The sequence below is a fragment of the Rhinolophus sinicus genome, linkage group LG02 (assembly GCF_036562045.2).
Source record: "Rhinolophus sinicus isolate RSC01 linkage group LG02, ASM3656204v1, whole genome shotgun sequence".
NCBI lineage: Eukaryota > Metazoa > Chordata > Mammalia > Chiroptera > Rhinolophidae > Rhinolophus > Rhinolophus sinicus.
In genome coordinates, this window is record NC_133752.1 from 132,904,888 (window position 1) to 132,925,299 (window position 20,412).

General features: G+C 33.3%; 1 protein-coding gene across 2 annotated transcripts in view; it reads right to left on the minus strand.

Moving 5' to 3' along the window:
- Positions 1 to 20,412, minus strand: part of TRHDE (thyrotropin releasing hormone degrading enzyme) — a 364,357-nt gene that overhangs the window by 21,784 nt on the left and 322,161 nt on the right. For both annotated transcript variants that reach the window (XM_019748963.2, XM_019748962.2), the window contains 3 exons: positions 18,327 to 18,474; positions 16,379 to 16,476; positions 15,778 to 15,885 (listed from right to left, as the gene is read on the minus strand). In XM_019748963.2, coding sequence (XP_019604522.1) covers positions 15,778 to 15,885; positions 16,379 to 16,476; positions 18,327 to 18,474 — 354 coding nt within the window. The remainder of the gene's footprint in view (positions 1 to 15,777; positions 15,886 to 16,378; positions 16,477 to 18,326; positions 18,475 to 20,412) is intronic.

Consider the following 20,412-nt stretch of genomic DNA (forward strand, 5'->3'; position numbering starts at 1 on the left):
CACTGAAATGTGGTTTTAATTATTTTCAAAGACAATGAGAAAAGTTTCTCAAATCACTAGCCTCTCTAAGAGCACCTCTTTCTTTCAGGAACACTACACATGCTATTGATCTAGAGCATGGCCTACCATTTAATTAATTTTATTTAATTTGCAGTTAATTAATTCATTTAAAAGATCATTTGCCTAATCTAATTAGAAATTAAAAGAGTTTGGGTTGAGGCTTCCTCACCAACACTGCAAATCTTGTTCTGCCTTATAAGTACTAATGTTCTTACTTCTTCCAGGGCAAACAATCCATGACTTGAAAATGTCAGACTAAAAAAGAACCTGCATTTACAAAGTCTGACCATGGTCATAGTATCACCTACCCCGCCTCTCATTCTATCCCCAATTCCTTAGTCTCTTGGCTGCTGCTAAAAAAACCCATCTTGAGTAAAACTTAAAGCTGTTTAGAAGGACGATGTGATTTTGTTTGAACCTGTGTCAGTTTTCCTCATCTGGAAAATGGGGATAATAATTCCTTACAGAGTTATTACAATGATTAAATGAGATAATGTTTAGCCAGTGCTTAGTGCATATCAAGGGCTCAGTATGAGCGTTATCTAAATGCTGTGCATAGCCCAGGGCAAGGAACATAGACAATTGTCTCAATATGTGATAATGACATTCCTCCTCCTCATTATTTTTATTACTATTATTAGGATGAAGTGGCAACAAATACTTCTATCTTTCCCAAATGAGTACTAGACTAAGAATAAAGCAGAAGTGAAATGTTTAGACACTCGCTAAAAGTGAATGAGTAATGATAAAAATCATGACTGATCATACGTCTCAAGTTTAAATGCATTTTTATAATCCCACCTAAATATACTGGTACACTTGTCCATCAACTATGCCACTGATTCAATATTAAAACCCTGGCCAAAAAGAAAAAAAATAAATGTTCCTTAACTCTATCACTACATTGATTTCAAGTTTGTTTTCTTTTTCAAAATTTGTCAAAAACCTGCAAAAAATAAAAAGTTGATATTTTTACTATTTTATGCATCTAATAACATTTTGAGCTGCTTTGTACATAAATGATATTGTTTTTATTTTAAACCTTTGTTATATGATAATAAATTACCATTATATTGAATTTTAGCAAAAAATACTAAAACATACTAGGTGGCATCAATTAGATTTAAGTATAGATAAATTAGAATCTAATGGCATTGATGACATTAAAAAAGTGTATTAGAAAATGTCACACAATATGGCATACAAAACATCTAAGTTCTTGATAGTGCAAGCCACAGGAAAACATACCCAAACATTGCAGCAAAAGAGTTACTATGTCTACAAGGCCCCTAAGGGAGAACAGAATCTCATGTGTAGTGTGCAGCCAGCAGCCAGGGTTGCTCTGTTTCTAGGGAGTACTGTCACTGGTGCCCATACAGTGGTGGTTCACTTCCATCAAAACTTAAGCATAACAAAAACGGATACTAAAACCTATGAATGAAAGAAAAGACAGTTCAAAACCAGTCTGCGTGGCCCTTTGGACCTCAAAAAATAGAGCTGGAGAAACTTGGTGGAGAATAGACCAACTGTATTTAAAATCACTGTATTCTGAAAGGGCTAAGAATCTGGGCTATCAAACCACTTAATAAAATGTAATTGCTAAAGCTCAAAAAGATGGGAAACCAAGTGACCCAGACATCAAAAAGAAGAGGACAAAAAGAAGATATCAAAGAAAAGGTAGAAAGACAGAAGAACACAAGTGAGAAATATACAGAAAAGCCAAAAAATTCAAAGATGACAACAATGATATTCATGACAAGAACCTACAAGGAAGGAAAAAAAAAAAAAGCAAACAATTAGAGGAGAAATTGTGATTTGACTTGTCTAAATTTTTTCTTTGGCCTGTATTTTAAACACATTCAACTGAAAAGCCTATCACAGTATGATTTAACATTTCACATCTCAGAGCCCTTATGACATCCATAATTAATTATACCTCAAAGAGCTCAAAAAAATCAAACTGCTTTACAACAAAAGTAAAAAATTAAGATATCTATGATGATTCACTCTAAAACAGTGAGCAGCAGGCTGCTAGTATAAATAGCTCTAAGAGCATAACATAATTGAAAACATAAGAGGCCATAAGAAAAGATGAAATACTGCCATTTGTGACAACATGAATTTATCTGAGATTATCATGCTAAGAGAAATAAGTCACAGAAACAAATCGAGAACCATATGATTTCACTCATATGGGGGATACAAAACTGAAAGCAAGAAAGGAACAAGACAAACAAACAAAAACTTATAGACACAAACAGTTTAGAGTAAGGGAAGAAGGGGAGGTAGAAGAGGGTAAGGGGGTCAAATGTATGGTGATGAAAGGAGAACTGACTCTAGGTGGTGAATACACAATGCAATAGATGATATATTACAGATTTGTATACTTGAAAGCTACATAATTTTACTTACCAATGTCACCCCAATAAATTTAATAAAAATAAAAAAGAGACATACAGTTTTCATAGAAGTTGTGAAATAGCTGATAAATTGCCCTATTTATAGATGGTTATGTTAAAGATGGGATAAATTGTTTTCTGGTCATTGCTTGCTAATTATCCATGACATCTCAGCGAATCTGCTCTATACTGATCCATGAGTATGTAAGCTCAGTGAAGACTCAGCTCTGGTCAGAGCACTGTAAATTTAACTGCCTGCTCTGATACGAAGTCTAATATATACATACGAAGTCGGAAAATTGGGTTCACAAACTTATCCTAGAAAAACTGCTACATACCTCATTGTTGAATATCACTACGGTTACCTTCAAATTACTGCCCTTGGAAATATATGCATTGATGCCAGCACCTAGTTCACCCTTCAAAGCAATTTTGGAACTCTTTTTCTGGAATGGCCATCAGAGTTGTCATTGTATTACCCTTGAGTCCTGAATGTTATCAAAGTGTTTTCCTTTCAATACTTCCTTTATCTTTCGGTAAAGAAAGAAGTCATTGGGGGCCAGATCAGGTGAGCAGGGAGGGTGTTCCAATACAGTTATTTGTTTACTGGCTAAAACCTCCCTCACAGACAGTGCCATGTGAGCTGGTGCTTTGTTGTGATGCAAGAGCCATGAATTGTTGCTGTTCAGGTCCTCTAACTTTTTCATGCAGCCTTTCCAGAACTTCCAAATAGTAAACTTGGTTAACTCTTTGTCCAGTTGGTACAAATTCATAATGAATAATCCCCCTGATGTCAAAAAAAAAGTTAGCAATATTGTTGCAACAAGTTCACAAACTTGATTATCAGACCTCAGTATTATATATATAATCTAGTGTATACAGTAGACTTCACATATATAGTCTAAAATATATATAAGACAAGATACATATATGTGTGTCTAAATCACAGTGATTAGGAATCGGTACTTTAAGTTAACTGTTAAGATGAAAGAAAATAATGGGAATGACACATTTGTTACAATAGCAAATCCATGAGCACTGTTCTCATTCAAATCATAATGCAGGCCTGAATGTTCATGAAAACTCGACTGGATAACATTGTTGCCCAGGATGATTTATAGCAACAGTCATTGTCCTTTGTATTCTTCATACAAAGGTTGAAAGTTGCATATATTGTATCCATCAAAATACTACATCTAGAAATGTGAGTGCCTGTGCAAATGTGGTTTACCTTCATTGCTAATGCAAGGTCAAGGTTACTCATGTTAAAAAAGCTTTCTCCAGACTGAGAAGAACCTCTGTGACAATTTAGTTACTTTTTTAAATGTAACCACTGAGCTTTCATGAGTAGATCAGTAATATAATTCTAACTTAAAAGTCCCCCAACTAAAAATAGATTTTATTTTGGCCAAAGTAAATTTTACTCTTTACCTGTGTGTCTGTTTGTGTGTGCATGTGTATGTTTCTGTGCTTTAACCAACATGCAATTCTGCAGGATTTCATAGCTTTAATTGATAGGTTCACTACAAGAAAATGCTGTGCTTTTTAAAAATAGAGAAGTATTCTTATTCATATCAAATCCTACATGTTTCTGTGGCTTCACTGAAATGTACTTTGACCTACTGCATTGTGAAAAAGCAGTGAAATGCATGATTAACTCTCTCTCTCTCCATATATTTAATATATCACAGAAAAAAAGAATATATATATATATATATATATATATATATATATCACATATATATGTTTTAAAGAATAAGGATAGATATAATTTAATCTGGTAATTTAACTTGATAATTGAAAACAGTTTTGAAGACTCTAGCATATTATATAAGGTAACAAAAAATTATTAAGAAAGAGATAAAACAACAATCTGGGTTCTAGAGAAAAGGGGAATGGCAAGAGTGGATGAAAAATTTACAAAATGAGCAAAAAAGGCATATTTTGCATTGGAGATGATATAACTTGGGAAAACAAATGCTGTTATTTCAAGAAATTACAAATCATCAAAGTTCTTTCTCACTTTCAAATATTTTAAGATATATATATACATATCACAAAACAATATTTGGTGCTTATGGGACATTTTTCATCAATATTATCACAATGTTAAGTAAATAGTATCACACTATCATTAGAAAGAAGACTAATGAAATATTTTCAGTATCATTTTGAGATAGAAGAATTATATGTAAAGAATGAGTCCTAAATCTTAATAATAAGAAAGAAAAATAAACAGAAAGGAAATGTTGATCTTAGGGAACATATCTCAGTGCTGTTAGCAAGGCTTATATTATTATTTTGAGAAAATGTGGAGGAAATTTCTTCTTTAAAGTGGTTGGTGGTAGTTTTAAAAACCTTATACTCGATTAATCTAAATCCATCCAGTATAACCTACTTTCTGTAAGTAGAAATGTTTTAGAAGTTGCAAATATTTTTGTTGGTGCTTCAACTCTGGCTTAGTAAATAATAATGATTACTATTTAAGTTTAATCAGCATTGCTCCCTAAGTGAAATCTATATTCACTTAGCACTTGTATTGTGAAAAATAGGCAGTTAAAATAGAGCTATTCTATAACTAATCAATAGGCATATCTTTTGATAGATGACACAAAAGTTCAATTGTGTTATCCCTGAAATTGGTATAATATTAGGCAAAAAAAAATACTAGCATGGTAGGAAAATTACTATTGGCAGAAATGGGGGAAAAGCCAATTACATTGAAAAGAAAAAAATTTAAATTAAATCAAGTCACTTTCAAAAGCATACTTCTGTAAAAATGAAAATACCTTGAAAAATACTATTGACTATTTGCCTCTATGCACAGTTAGCAATATATTTTTTTTTAAGTAAAATATCAGGAAAAAAGCCAAAAGTGTTGGAACAAGGAAAATAAGTATATGATTATTTCTGCATTTAAATTAGAATATAAAATCATTAATGCATTTAAATTACAAACTAAATGTACTATACAGAAATGAATAGAACCATGCACTTACTGGAGTTATATTAGCTCTTGAGGCAATTAAAGTCTCTGCTACACCCAACAGTAAATTAAAAATACATTCAGGTTAGTTAGGACATTCAGTCAAATATTTATCCCATAGTGGGCTGAACTGAGCAAGCACATATTAAAGTCTCCAAATGGCAAGGAAAAGTGATATTTTCAGCATGATTTCTGAGAAGTTTAGGGAAAAGAGAAATAATAAAGTCCTTTTCTCTATGCCGCTACTTAAGTAGTCTTAATATATGACCTCTACTTATACAAATATTAAGTCAGGTAGTGATTGTTGGTTACAAAAAAGATATTCAGTTTGACAAAGGAATTCACAATGCGATTAATTCAGAGAGCAAGCATACTTGCTGCATTTCACGGTATTTTACTTCCACGTTGCTATTCCAAAACACTTCTTTTTGGTACCATGCTCTAATTTAGAGGAGAGATTCCTCTAAAACTTTGATGAAGGAGCATAATCAGTAAACAGGGATTGTTGCTCTTCTTAGCAAAGAAAAACAAAACAAACTGATTAACTGCAAAGAAAAGAAAAAATTTACAAATTTTCCAGAGAATGTTCATGGGTCAGTATAGATTCTGCACAATCAGCTAAAATTTGGAAAATACCAAGAATTTAATCTTGAGAAATGATGTGGAGGAGAAAGGCCATTTTTACACACTGTTTCTTCTGCTTAACATCTCCTTTCCCTCTGCCTAGTGAACATGTATCTTTCCTGTCAGTTGTTATTCTGCAAGAAGGTCAACCTCACTGGCAGGTCAAATTGTCCTTTTTGTATAAATCCCCAGTCTGTGTTCTCAATACAGTTAAAATCTTACAGTATTCTTATGACATCTGATTCTACTCAGACTGTAGTTTACGGAAGGCAGAAACTGTTCCTTTTGCTCTATTGGATGCCCTGGGATGTGGCAGAGATTCAAGGTATATTAGGTACCGGTATCAAACACTGTTAAGAGTCTGAAGGAACCCTACTTAACTAAATCAAGTAGATGTATGACTATGGCAAAAAATGATCAACAATATTTTGGAAATAAAGCTAAAGGTTAAAAACCAAGTTGACTACTAATCAGATATCTCATTTCCCACATGTGGACTGGGGAATCTGCAACACTGCCTGTCACAATGAGGGATGCGGCATAGTAAAGATTTTATTTTTTTAGGTTTAAAGAACTACAGGGATAAATTGATAATGAGATATTAATGATGATGACATCTTTGATGGTAATTGTGAATTATTCCAGAAATTCCCACACCACTTTCTGCTTTAAAGATTCTTGTGAGCAATTTCTAAGTCTCTATGCTAGGATTATGCAGGCAACAACTCATAACGAGGTGACCAGCCGTAATTACTGAAGTATAAAATTCCTAGGACAGAAAGGTAATGAAGGACGGTGATTATCCCTTAAGGTTTCTTTCCAAGCATATGATAAAAGTAAACAAAAATATGTGCCCTCAGATATTGTATTGGGGGAAACTAGCTGAAAGTATGTTTTCTAAATCTTCATCACCAACATTCAGGTAATTCACTATATTATTTTCCTCTCACCTCAATGGGTCTGTTATAAGAACGTTTACAATGGAATTCACACACAGGGTGCATGAAGTTCTCCATTAACAATGCCCCGACTGTGCACAGTGTGAAACAAGGAACTAGCCAAACAAATTGCAGTGTAAGATGCTGTATTACCTCACATGCAAGTAAAAATGTGAGCTACTAAAAATGCAGGTTAATTAGTTTTAAGCTACTTAACATAATCCACTGAGAATATAAATACCCTTTGAAGCATCCTTCCTGAACTCTTAGAAATTAATAATTAAATGTCTTCTGATATTCTGATGGAAAAAAAAGCAGTTTCTATGCCAGGTGTTGGCAGGAGGTAAAGGGATACATAACTTAATTTGTAAAGGCAGTATTACTGATATAGTAAAACAATGTTTTGAGTAAAATATTTAAACACATGTGAGAAAATCATAAGAATCATTTTGAAACTAACATATGAACTGCCTACTTTATAATGCAAAATAGAATGCAAGTGGTTGTATATTTTAATGGGAAATGAGTTAAGTACAATTAACAATTGTATAAGGTTTCTGGGGGCATTTATAAAAATAATTCCAGACATAAATTCTTAGACTACAAGGCGCGATCAACAAATATGGTGAGTGCTGCTTCTGAGTACCATCCAACAGAAAGGTGATGTTAATTGTGTTTTTTGACCTTGACAAAATTGTGCGAGCTGAGTTTGTACCCAAGAACACTACGGTGAACTCTGAATGTTATAAGGGCTATTAGAGCATTTAAGAAACAATGTGTGTAGAAAACAGTTTGAGAAATGGGCAAACGGTTTCATCCTCCATGATGACAAAGCTCCATGTCACATATCACTTCCGGTATACAGCAATTACTGTCAAATAAAACCATTACGGTGTATCCTCATCAACCTTATTCACCGGATCTGGCACCATGCAACTTTTGGCTCTTCCCAAATTCAAAATGATTCAGGACATCGAGGCAGCCATGACAGCGCAACTAGAGACACTCACGAAAGAGGACTTCCAGAACTGCTTCAGAAAGTGGCAAGAAAGATGGGATGTGTTTGAAGCGAGGGGGAGTAGTAGTTTGAGGGGGATTCATGGCAATGTGTCTTTTACTATAATACATTTTTTAAAAATTTAAACATTCACATTTTTTATCACACCTCGTATATACCATTTTTACACATCTATCTCTATAGATATATCTACTAATATATCTTTAGACAGATAAAATCTTTGGATTTATAGTGGAAAGTATTAATAAAAAATGACAAATATATGAAAATTGGTAAATAAACAAACAACTTTTGAAATACACTGTAAATGTTAAGCTTTAAGGGCCACAACTCATGTCTGGAGTATATCCAGCTGTTCAATGTTGTGATTTCTCAGATCTTAGCATTGAACTCTCTCTTTATGTTATATTCTCTCCCTAGACAATCTTATCTACCTCTCATTCCTTCCATTCCTAGTGCAGTGGTCTTCAAAATGGGGTGTTTGTTCTTCTGGGTTTAAGGGAAGACTTTTCATGAGTACATAAGGATATGGGTAGTGTTATTGCAATCAAGTTCCACATTGTAAACTTTCATATAGACACTTCTCTTTTTTTTATCAAAGCCCTTCTCCCACTTTCTCTCACTGTCCAGGAGAAGACATAGTTCTCATTCATTCATCTATCTTCCGAGGGTGCATTGCACAGCAGTACCAAATAATGAGAAAATTCTATATATTGGTGTTGATATCTAGGAAATGAGTTTTCAATTTTTAAAAATTCATCGCTCCCGTAAAATGTGAAGAAGAACCTAACTATCAGGTGATAATTAAACATTTTTGGTGAGAGATTACTGTGATTTTTGGCTTAAAACTTGGAAAGATTTTGAAGAATTGTGTTACATTGTTATAACCTAAAGCCTCCCATTCTATCAATTTATTTTTATGTATAAGGTTTCTCAGGACTTTAACATAAAAATATGAATAGAATTGATGGAGAAACTTTTCTCATTCCAGCAGCGAGTAATATTTATCAGTGAATATATAAGCTATTTAGAAAAAAAGGCAAATCTCAATTTTTACTTTTATATTTTTATATTTAACAATTTTATTTTATACTTGAAAATTATTTATCAAAGTTTGCAATGTGTGTAAGTTGATCAATTGTACACAAGTAACAATTGTATTAAAAATCCAGTTTAGAAAAAAAATTTAACACAAGATTTTATGCTGACATGAAAAAATTATGTTTGTATATAATGTGTTGTGTGTGTGTGTGTTTTTCTTTTACAGAGAAGTATGATACGGTGATCCAAAAAATATTTTCAAGAAAAAAATATATCATATTAGAATACAATTTGGGAAAAGAGAAAAGAAACGTGTAAAATGTGTGACTATTAAATAAGAAAATAATCATATTTTTAAATGACTAATGGTGGTTGTGAAATAGCTTTGGTGTTTTGATTCCATTGGATACAGTTAGAGGTCTTGAAAGAATTGTATTGAAAAACTGTCTACTTACAATATACTAGAAATTAAATCTTTGCACTTATTTAAACATGTTATGGAGAGTTTTAGAATTAGACTTTAAAACGTTATTTTAGGCAATTCATATGCATAAAAGTTTGCGCCCTTTTGAATTAGTCAACTAAAATGTCAGCGATGCCTTCCTTTCTCTTACCTTTTATAACCAAACAATCATTAACTCCTGTCATTCTTCCTTCCTCTATCATGCTCAAATTCTCTTCATTTCCACCTCCAGCTCTCAAGGCTGGAAGTCTTTCCTGATCTCCCTGATCTGGTCCAATCCCATATGACAGTCTCTCAGAACACCACAGATGTCTCTTTGGTTGTACTTCCCTGAGTTTCCTTTTTAGTTTTGTATGGTTATTAACACCTTTTGTTTTCCTCCTATCCCGGCCATTAATCTTTAGGGTGCGTAAGGGCACGGACCACATATTTTCAATGCCAAGCAAGTTACGAGGCTGGCGCTAAATGAAGGAATGCTGCCTTTTAAGTGTCTAGCTCAGTGCCTGACACACACAGCTGCTTGATATATACTTATTGAATACATGGATATAGGAACATATCTCCTTCAACTGTATAATCAAAAAGAACCAGGAGTGGATACATTGTAAGAAAACTGTATGATTTATATTCATGCACAATGAGTGTGAAACTTTGTACTCTTAGAGCTAATGTAAGCATTGGATAGTTGGGGGAAACGGCCTCGCTCGAGAAACAAGATCGAGATTTGGAGAAATTAAAAGCCACAGCTGTCTAGTGACTAACTTGGAGCAAACCTAATTCTTCACCCCAGCTCACTGGACATTTGGACAGACTCTCTCCTGTGTTCAATTGTCTGGATAATGCCTGTGCCGATAACTCAGTACTACAATGGCACGTCTGGCTGGTGTAACTTTAGCCTATTCTTTATACTATTTATTTATAGTAAGAAGAATACATAACACAGTGTAAAAAACAGAGGGAATAGGACCACAATAACTTGGAAACATGGACAATAAGTTAGGATCTATGGTTTAGGGGAAGAAAACATGAGGTTTCTGAACCAGACATATACACACCGTGATAGAGTCCTTTGTCCCTCCACCTTTAGATTCTCACGTAAGAAAAGCAAATATTAATGGACAGAAAGCAGACAAAAAGGAGAGGAGCTTAACTGGAACTCTTTACACTATGAGATAAAATGAGCTATGACTGATGGAGGTACATGTGCCATAAATAGTAGGTGACTAAAGGGAGGGAAGAAAAAGTGTATTTACTTTGGAGGTCAAGACAGGCAGTATTTCTTCAAGCAGGAGGAAAAGGGCAAATGTCTCCCTGCTCCTAATTGAGAATCTCTATGGTAATATTTTGTTTTATATTTTATGTTATAGGTCACATCCTTATATTCTCAAAGCTTACAGAGTAGGTTTAATGTTGCAGGCATTCTATAAATGTTCTTTCCTGTTCTATACTGTTCCTAATTTCCCTATTTAAAATATATACCACCCATTACACAGGAGTGGTCAAAACAACTAGAAGACAACTACAAAGACGATTAGCGTTTTATGATTACCTATAAGGGCCAGATATTATATAGGCATTCTTTTATATAACTCTTAAGACTTGTGTGGTTGGTAATACTATCGCCATTTTTCAAATGATGAAACCAAGTGATTTTCCTAAGGTCAGTTAGTGGCACCACTGTAATTTGATCACTGGTGTCTCTGACTCTGAAGACAATAACATTTCCCCACACTAGAGGTTCTCAAAGTGTGTTCCCTGGGCCAGCAGCACCAGCATGTCCTGGGAAGTTGTTATAAATACAAATTGTTAGGCCCTATTTCACCTACCATGGTTCCCCAAAAATAAGACCTAGCAGGATCAACAGCTCTAATGCATCTTTTGGAGCAAAAATTACTGTAAGACCCAGTCTTATTTTAATATTATATAAGACCAGGTATATACTATACTATACTATAATATATAATTAATATAATATAATAAATTAATATAATATAATAAATTAACATAATATAATACCGGGTTTTATATTAATTTTTGCTCTAAAAGACACATTAGAGCTCATGGTCTGCCTAGGTCTTATTTTCAGGGAAACACGGTACTGAATGAGAACTCTGGGGGAGGGCCTAGCAAACTGTTTAACAAATCACCCCAGTGATTTTTATGCACGTACAGATTTGAGAACCAAGGCTTAAGCCAGGTAGGACAACCTGCATACAACTATTGCTTAAACTCACTGCAGAGTACTTGAGTTCTGTTGAGTGTCTTTTTTTTTAAATTATTTTTTTTATCATCTTTGGATATGTATTACTGATATGTGGTAATTTGCTATTGCACCACAGAATCACCTGTGGCAGGGTCAGAAGGCAGGCAGGCTGAGGGTGGGAGCCCAGACCCACCACCTGTTGTTACATAAGGTCGGCAAGTTACACAACCTCTGTGACTTGGATTTGTCATCTGTAAAAATGAAAATAAAAATGATGAGACCATGCACAAAAAGCACTGTAGCCCAATGTCTGAAATGTGGTAACTACTCAATAAAGTAAATATAGTTTTCATTATGATGATCATTATTGAAGACAATACATTAATAACATTATAATTAATTGTATGAGTAGTGAAGCTTATATATTATGTGTGCTGCAAAGCTCCGTAGGTGTTCCTCTAGTTATAACTTTTATTATCAAATGGGTTTAATTTTTCCAGTTTTAAAATGAATTTCTAATCCATTTCAACTCAATAAACATTTTTTATTTCCCACAATGTACAAGGTACTCTTTTGTTTCAGGGTTTTGTTTACACAGAGTTATGATACCAGTTATTATTTTATATGTTAGGGAATGGATATCACTATCTATTGAATGACTTTTAAAACTAAATACTTTAAATCTTTACTCTGTATTGGCTTAAAGCTTTAAATTGTACCTTTTAGCATTATTTGAAAATGAATACATTATCACAAAATTATGAGGCTGTGTTGCTGTAGACACACATTTAATTGCAGGTTACATTCTCTTATTCAAAGAAAACTTCATATTGCCATATTGTGATCTCTGTATAGTTAACTGTACAATCTCAAAACTGTGTTTTAATATAGAGATTTTCCAACAATAATTCACCTGCAGTAATGATATATTCCCTATATTACACTCAGTGAAGCTTAGGCCAATTATTTCTTGTTCATTTGCACCAACCAGTAAAAGAAGCCAGTATCTGTCCCCTTTATTATGCTTTTTTATATATACAAGACTAGCATCTTTTGTACATATTTTTTTAAGACTAAAATTTTCAGGTCTCACAACCAGCTCGTGTAGCTCATATTTTCAAGATATTTTTATCATTTGTATTATTCTCTACCAAATGCTTAGTAATTTGTCTCTTTTCTGAAACGTTGTATCTGCTGAACTTAGTCCCCAAATCACAGCCTACCAAGACCTGAATGTAGCTCAATCTGTTTTTCTGCATGACATCACCATTATAATTCTACACACTGCAGCATTTGAATATTTTAACAGGGATCAGAATGTCCACTCCTTCAATTGATCATCCACTGTAATTCCTAAACTTTTCTCTCTGCTGCTATCACCTCTAGCTTTTCATCGCACTTTTTGGTTCCATTACCCTGCTCTGCATCAACTTGCACATCCATTCCATTTTTCTGAACCCAATGTCACTGGAGCTTTGATTACCTTTGGAGGTTTGATTAGATAATTTTAAGGTTCCAGTTAAACAAAAACAAACAAACAATGCTGACTGGTCTGTTGCTTCAGGCACATTTAAAAAGAAACCTTGCCCTTCCCTTCCTTGACTCAATTTAAGAAAGTTAAACTCAGTACCAAATACAGGATTGCATTATTGTTTTATTATTAAACTGTCATCCAAAAATTACAGATTAAGCCTCTGATCTTCGCACACATAGCTAGCTCATTGAGTCTCATGTACCCCCCACTGCAGGAGGTCACTTGTGTATGCTGTGCGTGTCACATGGTTGGTTGAACAAATCTTTGTAAACACAGAGTTAGTTGCACTTAGCATGTTTCCTTGCCCCGTTACAAAGAAAGCAAAGCAGAAGAATATAAAAATGATGAAAGAAAGAACCAAAGAAACTTCAAGTATCAGGCCTAAATTTCATTGTTTACCACGAACAAATGGCAGAATTATCAACAACAAAATGAACTGACACCTTATAAATGAGCTATCATTTATAAGGGAATTATGGAAGTGATGGATTGTTCAAAAACACAAGTGAAAAAATTATTACTCATTAAACTAAACATCAATCCATGTGCCTTCCTTCAGCCTGAAATCCCCACCCACCCACTTTACATATTCAGATACACCTGCCTTCAGTCAGGTCCTGTCTGTCTAATAGTCCCACTTATCCTTCTTGAGGCAGAATGCGATTCCTACCCATCATTCCCTTCGTTCTTGCTTCAAAGTACAACTATTTGTTTATAGCTCTGTATCTTCTATTAATTTGGAGCTCTGCCTCTACATTTTACTTCCTGGCTACAAACTGGTATTGAGAATTGCTCAACAAAATTTTGTTAAATAAGTGAATTATTGTAAAAATAGCATTTCCCAATAGCTATATTTTTAAACACAGGGAGTGATATGAGGCTTGAAGACTCTCTAGAGAAATTATGGCAATGAAATGGTATATAACTCAAATTTTAATAAATAGTAAAACGATACAATAACATGAGTAAATTCATTAAGGGGTTAAAAGAAACTATCAGGGAAGTAGAAACTACTACATATATATATGTAATATAATATATTTCACCTTTTTTCTTATATGTATATATGATTATGTATCTTAATAAAATTTTGGTTGTATTGATTTGGGATACATGTTTATGTTTTCACACCTTAAATATACGTGGTAGACTTAAAACAGATATTAAAAAATAGGAAAAAGTTTTTATAACATTTTTAAGTTCAAGTTTTCAGATGACTTAGCAAAAAGGATAACCACTAGCAAAAGTTTAAATAATGAGGATGCTTTAGTTCAAGAGAAGACGGATGACAGATTTAATCACTGTCTTCAAGTATATAATCGATCGACTGAAAGATGATAGTGATAAAATATTTTCCTTCGTAGCTCAGTATAAGACCAGAAATGATTAATTTAACTTAAAGGGCAAACAGGAAAATGCTAGAGAAGGTAATATATTATGACAAATTACTAAGTAATGCGGTGAAAGATTTCCCTCAAACGTTTTTAAAGCAGAATAGCTACCTTTTTCTGGAGTCAGATACATTTGAACCTAAATCATTCTCGACAAAACCAATACCAATTTGCTCCATAAGTAAGTTACACTCTCCGTGGTTCCCTATGTTCATCTAGAACAAATCCCTTTCACCACTGTCCATGGGATCATCCCAGCCAGCCATCAGTCATATCAGGGACAAGCCCATTGTGGCACGTAAAATAGAATCATCTGAGCAAATCGCCCCTAGCTCCTCACCCTTCTAATCAGACTCGCCTTAACACCGGAGCTGAAGATTGCAGAGGGGTGATTATAAATTGCCCAAAGTGCAAAAAGCAATGGAACATAATGGCCCTTGGAAATATAAAGACACCTTAGAAGGTTTAAAAAACTGCAGTAAAGATCTTATTGATGTTTGATGTATTTATGTTTAACATTCTCTTCATTAACATTAATAAGTGACATTTAGTATCATATTTTTTAATCAAAAGTAATTTCATTAAATAATTTAACCCTACATTATATCTGAAAATATTGTACTATGAAATTCCAAGAGGAAATACAAGTTTAAGGTCTCTGTCAAGGGTCACTGAAAAGGTAAAGATCTTTTTTATAACCTTTTTGGTTTTAGTTTTTAATATGAACACTTATCACGCTACTTCATTTATATCATATGCTTACAGTTGTTTTATGAATAAATACCATGACCTTTATGAAGAACCTTAGAGTTTGGTCTACATTTAATTATTTTGTTCTCACACAAAAGCAAAGCTACCAAAATTTGAAATAAATTGACACCTTATACATAAAGAATAAGGGCCTAGATGTACAAAGTTATTTTAAAATTCAATAAAACATTCCAGATACGTATATTGTAACTTTCATGCTATTGCCCAGTAAGCTATGAACCTAAAACAAAGTTTTGCAGTGTTTTTTTCCTTGTCTGGTTTTTCTCCAGGTGATAAACAGAAAGCATCCACTGGGAATCTGAAAGCAGTATTATATCACATCAGAAATCCAGGATTTGGTTCTATTTACCTGTTCCTGTTGCTGGAAATCCAATCTGAAATAAGTGTGGATGCCTGTTGGTGACAGTGCTTGTTGCCAAAACTGCATGCCAGCATTATAACTTCTCTACGTAGTTCTCTTATGTATCATCAAAAGGGGGAAAAATAAATAAATAAATAAAAATAAAAAGCAGTGTCAATATCTGGAGAGAAAGGGTAACTCATTACCTTACATTACAGTAGATAAATAAATAATTAGCACCAACATAGTTTTCAGATACAGAAGTCCTATTTCGCCCAGTAAGAAGAGACAATTAGCCAGAGTTAGAAATTATAATAATTATACTGAAAGTCTGCTCTAGAAACAGTACTACAGTGAGGGGCATGCATTCAGGTCTCAACTTTACCAATAAAGGCAGATCTTAAGTTAAAACATGACAAGGAAATGCCTTTGTTCCCAGAATCAGGTGGTGGAAACTATACTACCCATCAGCAGTTTTCCCAGGAAAAGGAAATGAAAGATGCAGAATGAAAGGTGGATCATCTCATGCTGCTAAAGTCACAATGGTATTTGTAGTATATTATTATACAGCTCTGGGGGGAAGGAAGCAAGTCAGAAAATAAAACAGTACTCATGTTGGTAGGATGCTTGAACAAGGGATCCATTAAAATTGTTTTTTGGCCATCCAAGCTTGATGTATGTTGTCGCAACTTGCTTTAAAATATATTCCTAAATAGGGGGTACAGCAAATAAAGATAATGTCAGTTGCAAATCTCTCCATGCTGACAATTAAAATTATATAATAAAATTAAAATATGTTTCTAAATGTACCTGCTTGAAAATATAGGCAAAATTATGAGCCTGGTGATGATCTATTATAATTTTATTCAACTTATTATTTCAAATATAGAAAATAGGATAAAACACAACTGCAATGGTGAAAATCTACTCTTGTTATTGAATGATGAAGTAATATACACTATAAAATATTTTAGATGACAATTTTTGTAGCAAAACAAGGAAACAGGAATATAGATAACACTCCTGTATACATATATACAAATGTATGTAGATATAGTTTATGAAATGAGCACCTAGTATTTATACATTTGTGTCAGTAGAGCATATTCAACATAAAACTATTATGTTGGCCCAGTCAATAGCCTAGCATTGTTGAACCTGACACTCACAGAACACTCTTCAGTCAAATGATACGTTATTTCAAAGTCAATAGTCCATTCAGCTAATGATACATTTAAATATCAGTGGCAAGGTAAAATATGCTCTCCTCACTTTAATCTGGTCCTGAATTTTGTCAAAGGAATGAAAGCACTGAAATTACAGTAAAAGCAATTCTTAACTTTTACTGAAATTGAGGTGTCTGACATGATCTACTAACGTTCAAATATACACAAAATGTATTTTACTTTTACAAAAGTTTAACATCGCAGCATTTCTCTGTTCAGAGAAGCGGGGTGTGTCATAAGTCTTTCTTCAGCATATGCAAATTATGCCATAACAGTAATGACACAGTTCTTTGCATGTCTGTTGTAAGGGCCTACACAAAACTAACAACAATAAACACTCAAGCCAGGATTATTCCCATTAAAAAAAAAGAACTGAAACAGAGGTGGTTTCATGTAAGCTCAGAATAAGATAAAATGAAGCAACTGTGATGTCCATCAGACAATTTAGATGGCCCGATTTTTATTAGATCTGGTCATGGTAATTCCAAATGTGTAGGCTAATTAGCAGAGCCAGCATGCCATAAGAAATAGGATAATTTTATAAGCCATAGGGCAAACTCTTAAAATAACTAAATGAAAGCAAATAGGGCTCAAAGGTGATAGAAGGCACAGAGATACATTCTGATGCAAAGCCTCACTGGTGATAAGAAATTGAGGAATCAAAATCTCATTAGCCATACTTAATTCTAATCTTACTCAAAATGATTATTACATTAGATTAGGTGGAGACAGCAGTGAAATTTTGGTTTACCAGGCTTTGAGTTTAGGAAATCTAGTCAGGTAATATTTTGGAATGTTTGTCATGTCTTCATGTCTATTTGGATTATCTGTTGTTTGCTTTTTTGTGTCCCCTCGGACCCAATTATGAATGGGCTTTTGCCTCAATGCTGATCTTATCCTTGTTAATTAAGGAAGTGAATTGAATTCACTATGCTCTTTTGGATAGAAATAATGACTAAGAATCTTTACTGAAACTGTCTATATTCTGTTAAGATCTTCGTGATCTTCCCACCCAGGTTAAGTCTTTTGTGCACATGGAGCCCTTTAACTCTTGGAAAGTAAGTTTGAACTTTAAGATTGTGCCATGTGTATTTGTTCTTAAATTCTGAGGCATTTAAGCTTAATTGACACTTTTAGGCCAGAACAAAAAGTAGCTTGTCTTAAATTTCTTCTTCAAGTTACTCTCATCAGTGTTACATAGAAAACCAGGACAAAAAAATGATAATATGAATTAGAAGAAACTAAAATAACTCAGAACCAGTTGAATATAACAGATAATGAGAAAATAATTTATCTTCTGAAAATAGGAAAGAAGAAAATACATCTTTTTACATTGAAGACATTGTATTTCTCCATGCGGTCCAGTAGTTTATCTAGAGGATAAAGAGCTCGGCTGGCAGCGTGCCAAGGAAGAAAATCCTTCTCCTCAGACAGGTATCTGATAATCTCCAGTGGAATGTTCTGAGGCAAATAGCCAGCTCTGCACAGTCAAAAAAGTTAATGTTAATTACATGCAGAAAAGATCCATGATGATGGAAAAATGAAGAGTTTTACTTACACAAATTTACTTCCACAAATAAAAGGCAGAAAGCAAGATTCATCACGATATAAAGAAATCATACTCAGTACTGTAAAAATAGTTATTCACTTTTTAAATGTATTAGTCCTACTTAGGATGCCAGTGTCCCTTAATATATTCAGAGTTGGAGAGTTAAAAATTTACATGAACACAAAAATCTTAGCATGCATGTTTTTGAAAAAGGAAAGAATGTGAAATTTGAATAAAACCAATTCTAAGTATTTACTTAACAGAGACTCTTCAGAGGTCACAAATAAGTGAAAATAATTTAATTACTTGAATAAAATTTCAGTTTTTCAAGGCATTCTCTTTACTTTTCATGTAGCTATGTGTAATAATATTCAATATATATTGCTTTTAAAATGACGATCAAAGTAGCAACTTTTATTTTTTACTGTATCTGTTACCTTAAAATATAAGCATTTTCAAACCTGTTTATTTTAAAAGTGCTTTCCACAATGCTTATGAAAACCAGAGTTATATTTTAATAGAGTCCAAATTACAAAAATGTCAAAAGAATAGACTCTTTCCATTTTCTATTTTCCTTTTAAAATAAATGTCGTGTTACCTTGGGGACCAATGTCTTTGGATTCTTTGGAAAATATGAAACTGTAGCTTTTTAAAATTATCTGAACACTTGTTGCCTGTTTTCAAAGAGCGTATATTCAAAAAAGCAGCCAAAAACAGATGTATATCTCTACTCTACAGAAGATTGCATATGAGATCCTTGCAAATCAAAGCAACATAAATGACAATTCACAGTACATTAAAAGATGGTCTTAGCCTTGATGTCCCAGATATATATATATATATATATATAGTATTATATATTTTGATGGATTTTTTTTTTAACATTAAGAATCAACTGAATGCAGACTTTTAACACAGGGAACAGGTAAATATGAAAGCAACCAATGCCCAGTTATCTCCTTTGTCTACATTTCACACTCTGTTCTATTGTAACATCACAAAATTAGTGGACCTTTTTATTTGTGCTTGGTAGAAGGTGGGCAGGAAAGGAGCAAGGACTTTTTCTCATCTTCATTAAAAATAAGTTTGCCAGATTCTTTAATCTTTATTCAATATGAGAGGCAAAAATTATTCTACAGATACATATTAACTTGCAACTGTATTTATCATGTTCATAATAAAAACCAATTCTGAAGACTGTCTGTCAGTTTTCCTTGAATTTATATATATGATTTTTGTTCACTCATGGTATAATACTGTATTTGCCCGAAAATCAGACCGCGTGTTATACTGTATTTCCCTGAAAATAAGACCGGGTCTTATATTAATTTTTGCTCCAAAAGATACATTAGAGCGTATTTTCAGGGAATGTCTTATTTTTTCATGTACAACAATCTACATTTATTCAAATACAGTCATGTCATCTTCTTCTAGAACATCGTCATAATGTACTAAATGCTCCGTCTGGATGATGATCTTAACTGGGGCTTATTTTCATGGTAGGTCTTATTTTTGGGGAAACACGATATTAACCACAGTTAATGTCTGATGTAGATAAGAATGGTGAGAATAACTCCAAATTTACCCATAATTTCAAATTTTCCTAAAGTTTGTGTGATTTGGAGCACATCTAGATTTTTGCCACTTTTCTTGCACACTTTCCATTTTATACATCCTTGAGAAAAAGACTATGGTAACAACAATTAAATCGGGAACTTTATCTTTTCCACTCGTGCAGCATCTCAATAATAGTTAAATTTCGCTTTTACGGGTTTCTCACCTACTGAAAAAGCAATATCATATTTTAAATAAAAATAATAATTTGGTTTTTTCCTTAAAAGAAACGTAGCTTCCAATATTTCAGATTTT